Raw genomic sequence first — 5,533 nt, 5'->3', positions numbered from 1 at the left:
CGGTTTCCAGTGGATCTGTTAACAGGACGCCCACCTTACGAAGAGTTGCCTGAAAATGTGTCAGAGATTGTGAAAGTGTTATCGGAAAGGTTGGATGATATTCACCATCAAGTGCATTCAAACTTGAAAACCTCTGCTGATTCGATGAAGCTATGTTTTGATAAAAAGTATACTGAAGTCAGCTTTGTACCAGGAGACAAGGTGTGGTTGTATAATCCCAGGAAGAACAAGGGAAGTCTCCTAAGTTGGCTTCTCCATGGGAAGGCCCATATGACATATTGGATCGTCTCTCAGACGTGACTTTCCAAATGAAATATGTGGTCGGCGAGGTAAGCCAAAGGAAGTACATGCCAACAGGCTTTGGCATTATCACGGTCCAAGACATTTCATTAGGGACGAAGTGAACAATGGAACAAAAGGCACCGCTGAAGACGTGTCACCTGGAAAGGCCACTGTCAAAGAAGAAACCCTACTCGGTTTTGAGAAGGAAAAAGTGAAGCCCTTCATGAAGTTATTGCCACTGATAATACGACAATTCCTGATGGAGCAGATGAACCTCACGTGAAGCAGAAGCCAGTACGGAAGAAGATACGTCCCGTAAAATTAAGAGACTTTGTTGAATTTTAATTTAAGTTATTGTTAATTATCCATTGGTTTAACTTAAGTGGCTATTGTTCCGGACGAACAATACTAAGGAAGGGGTGGTATTACGACAGCGGAAGTCACGTGACGCTGATAACACGTAATGAGTATCTAGGAAGATCGAAGAACCTGTCGAATGTCCTAGCGTATGCTAGACTCGCGCTCATATAGTATATAAGCCAGTGAATAAAGTGACAGCAACAATTGAATTGCAGACAGTGAGAGATAGAGACTGAGAATTGAATCATGCGCGGTAGTAAGTAAAGTGCGTGAATCGTTCGTTGTGAATTATAGCGTATGTTGAAGTGAAAGGGACTGTGGAAATTAAGTGTACTGCAAAGTTGAATTGAGAAAGAATAAACTAGTTTTATTTAAGAAAGGACTTTAATGGCTGAAGTTCCTTGGGAAGAATTTATACCGGGAAATTAACAAACGAACACAGACGTAACGTAGTTTTATTTAAGGAAGGACTTGTATCGCTGAAGTTTCTCGGGAAGAATTTTTACGGGAAATTAACAAATGAACAGAGACGTAACAATGTTTAAATATCATGTTATGTTTCGGAATTGATGCAAGAATATTAAGTCCAATGTTAGTGACTTAATTATATATATTATTATGGCAACACGTATATTTGAGTGAAACTTTTATTTTTCTCATATGCCAGGATGCCCCCCAGTGGCACAGTGGTATGTCTGCGGACTTACAACACTAGAATCCGGGTTTCGATACCCGTGGTGGGCAGAGCACAGATAGCCTAATGTGTAGCTTTGTGCTTAATTTCAAACAAACAAACAAACATATGCCAGGAAAATTCTAACATGAATAATTCAGTCATTATATTTATCTTATATACGATCCCTAAACCTCGCAAATCGATCACAGTTTAATAGAGGGCGAAAAATTATTCGAGTTAGGAAAATAGTAACGGCAAACCATGTTCGTACAGTATGAGGGTTGAAGATGCACAGATAAAAGAAAACTACACCTAGATATTAAAAACCAGACTGTTTAAGGGATATATTATTCAATTTATGGTAACTCGGTTAAAATTAGCCAGGAAAGATGTATTGTGTTTCTGTTAAGTCTTTTTACAACTTCAATTTAATTATTTTAAATTGTAACAACATAGTAAACTGAATAAGTAAATTTTAACATAAGGGTAACTGCAGTGTGAAAAGAAAGCGGCCTGTCATTCTACGCATTAGTGTAGTACTTATTGGGTTATTCTTAACTATGCTACTAGTATAGCTAATTTATCCTAATTCATACCGATTCTGTACAACGATTAAGGTAGTCATATTGACGTTTATACTCAGTGTATAGTGCCAAGATATCTGTCACGTGTGATGTCGCTATCATTATCAGATTAAAGAACTTTTAGTCGTATTCAAAAAAGAAGCGCCATTTCACAAATGATAAAATTAAAAGGTTTGGGGGTCGAGAAGGGCTGACATCGTGTGGGCACTTTAATTCAGCTGGGTGTCTTTCACTATAGTATATAGCATAACTTGCATGTATGCGGTAATCTTGACTGGCTAGAAATGTTGCACAGAAACTGCCCCTCACCCTCTCATGATGATTTTCATTCAAAACCTAGTTTCCATTTATGGATTTCAGGTGTCAGGTAGTTTAGACATGTAGTACAATTAGGCCTGGTATCTTTGAGTCTGTAATCTGAAGTCACTATCTCTGTCACAGTCAGCTTGTTCCAGTTTAAGAGTACAGTATTGATATTTTTCATAAGAACATAAGATGTATCTTCAAAGTGACAGATGGCTGTTCAACTCATTTGTCACTAGTTCACCCAACACATTTAACAAACTAAACCAATTCTAAAGTTATTGTAAAGAACTAAAAGTTACCCATTAACTAATAAGTAATATAACCAATTTAATATATGAGTCTATCTAGGAGTATGCAAAGTCATAAAATAGGACCTTGTAATTATTGATTCATCAATTTGGAGTTCTTGTTATTATAAATATTTGTCTTATTCTGAATAATATCATAATGTTTGACTAGTTTAAGAGATTTAAATTAGTCTTAAGTCCTTACACTAAGCTAACAAATGTAAAATAATCCTCACAAAATTAAAAAAAATTTTTTTTTATACATAATCATCTTGAATGTTTTTTTTTTGTTGTTAAGCTCAAAGCTACACAATAGACTATCAGTGCTGGAAACTGGGTTTTTAGTGCTGTAAGCTTGCAGACTTGCCACTGAGGAGCTCATGAAGTGAAATGACATTGAATTATAGTTTATATCTACATTTATATTAAACATTTTAACCAATACTGTTAATGAAACTGACATTAAAGAAAGAATAGAATGTAACATGATTACAAAACATGGGAAATAGTCTGTAATTTTTTGCTTTATGCACTTATAAGTGATTCCCTTAAAGAGTTGATAGACAGTTCCTGTTATGCTGAATTTAGCTTAAAAGAGTAAACTAACAGTAACAGCACAAAACACATTTTCAGTTAAATATTTTCCTGAACTTTAAAACTCAAATAATTTTATTTTTCATTAAATCTGAGGCTGTTATATGCTTCCAACAAACCAGCAAGGATGTAATACACTTCCAACAAACCAGCAAGGATGTAATACACTTCTAACAAACCAGCAAGAATGTAATATGCTTCCAACAAACCAACAAGGATGTTATACACTTCCAACAAACCAACAAGGATGTTATACACTTCCAACAAACCAACAAGGATGTTATACACTTCCAACAAACCAGCAAGGATGTAATATACTTCCAACAAACCAGCAAGGATGTTATACACTTCCAACAAACCAGCAAGGATGTAATATCTCAGTAGGCCTTTAAGCTGCCTGTTTATTGGAAGTTAGTCCAGTTAAAATTGGTTACAGTACAATGTATAGTAACTTTTATTGTTTTGTAACAGAGATTAAAATTTATGGCTTAAGCCAGACTCTGAAAACAGAAAGAAGTCACTTCTCCCTCCAGGTGCCAATGAGGAGAAGTTTTTAAAATAGGGAGACTTCATATTTCTGTATAAAATGCATTCACAACATGAAAATGCCATTTAGTAAAAGAAATGTTGTTTATTTACGGTTAAGTATTTCCATTATGTGTGCATGTGAATATATTTATACATTCTTACATGTTATTTGAAACATTAAATTTCTTGTATTTTTAATCTAAAATATTTTTCAGAATCTAAGAAAACCATTTTATTTTCAATTTGAATCAAGTAAATAATATGTCTTCATTCAAAATAATAAAAAAACATTTTTCTAAAATCAATGCATTTTCCTTTTTTTCTATATATTTTTTTCTACCTTACAGTTTAAGTGTCATTCATAATTTGTAGTCTTAGCAGGAATTTCATGCTTGTGTGCATACACATTGCTTTTTCCTGCATCTTTACAAATTGAGCAATACCAAATCCCCTGCTATCTTGTATATAGCAGCTGAGGTCATTCTGATTCAAAACTTTGAGAAACATTTTTGCTTTCTAATTTTTCATGTGCCTTTCATTTCTGGCCAGGAATTAATAAGTAAACACAATTTAAAATGATACTCCTTTATGTTACAAGTCTTGTTTAATTAACAATTACCTCCCATGGCAAACAATCCAATCAAAAATACAGCAACCTATATGCTGAAAAAGATGCATGGTACTTTTCCTATTAATTATCAACTAATGTACCATAATCCACTGATAATAATTAAGTAAATTAAAGCTGTCAATACAATATACAGTCAGCTTTTGTTTCCTTTGTTTTTACTTAATCTTTCAATATCAGTTGATGTATGTAATTAGTGTTAACATACCTCAGTTAGGAGATTGGATTAAGCATTCTGATAGGCTTAAGCCTACATTATTGTATGCCAAGCTTGTAGTGTCTCAATGGTTTGATTGGCTTATACTGCAAGGTTTGTGACAATGCTGCTGTCTTTGGCATGGTGGGTAGCTGACTGAGCTGAAAAACGATGGCAACTCAAATTTTACTCCATGTGTGTGGGGGGGGGGGGATAAAAAGCAAAGTCAGAACTCTGAAGGTGAAGTTAAAGCTCTTTGATGACCTCTGCAGAATATTGAATTGTATGCACATTGTATATGCTCTATGAATGTTAACAGTTTTTTTTCTTGTCTTTTAAGCAAGATGATGAAAATGTCAAAGAAAGAGAAAAAAATATTCAGAAAACAAGTTCGCTCATGCAAGATTCTGGAGAAACATGAAGGGATTAAAAGTGTTGATGAAGCCTCCCGTGTAAGTTTTCATACATATGTCATAAAAATTTAGATATTTCAATTACTAGTACTACTGCATTGATGCATTTAATCTAGAAAATTGTTCCATAAACTAAATAAATGAAAAAAAGTGTATCTGCAAAATATTAGACCTGTATATATGATTCTACATTTTTGTTTATGTTAATTACTTTTTACTTGTTGTTCTAATATTTAAGATACTTTTTTCAACCTGAACCATATGAACCATGAGTTATGTTTCAAGTGTTTGACTCTAATTTCATTGTAAAAGTATTGAAAAATATATGGTAAATCTCTGAGCTTTCATTACAAGATGTCTTATTACATAATTTCCTAAATTACACAAAAATTACAGAATTTGAATAGATATAAAAATTAAAAAGTACATTTAAACAGGATAGCTTACCAATTTCATCTGCATCCCCTCTTAGAACTCCATGACAGGTGGGGTCAGTGGGTACTGAATCTTTCTCCTTAATTATGGATCCCCCCAATCCAAATAAAAAAAATGTTAAAATTCTGCTAATCGGTAAATGACCACACCTAAAAGACTCTTAACAGCAGTCTCCATCACAAAGTTCACCTGTACCTCACTTCCTGATCCTGCATTCACTGTCCCATAAATCTTTAGGGCAAAT

The 5,533-nt window shown here is 33.9% G+C and overlaps 1 protein-coding gene across 7 annotated transcripts in view; it reads left to right on the top strand.

Moving 5' to 3' along the window:
• Nucleotides 1-1,559: 1,559 nt before the first annotated feature.
• The window catches only part of LOC106464992 (alkylated DNA repair protein alkB homolog 8-like), a 53,706-nt gene continuing 49,732 nt past the window's right edge, over nucleotides 1,560-5,533 (top strand). For 2 of the 7 annotated variants that reach the window (XM_013925182.2, XM_022392818.1), the window contains exons 1-2: nucleotides 1,560-1,679; nucleotides 4,782-4,893. In XM_013925182.2, coding sequence (XP_013780636.1) covers nucleotides 4,786-4,893 — 108 coding nt within the window. In that variant the 5' untranslated portion in view covers nucleotides 1,560-1,679; nucleotides 4,782-4,785. The other 5 variants (XM_022392816.1, XM_022392812.1, XM_022392815.1 and 2 more) reach the window with 5 other exon arrangements.

Source organism: Limulus polyphemus, unplaced genomic scaffold, assembly GCF_000517525.1.
Source record: "Limulus polyphemus unplaced genomic scaffold, Limulus_polyphemus-2.1.2 Scaffold1804, whole genome shotgun sequence".
Lineage (NCBI taxonomy): Eukaryota > Metazoa > Arthropoda > Merostomata > Xiphosura > Limulidae > Limulus > Limulus polyphemus.
The sequence above is the reverse complement of the archived record's forward strand: the minus strand, read 5'-3'. Positions and strand labels throughout refer to the sequence as shown.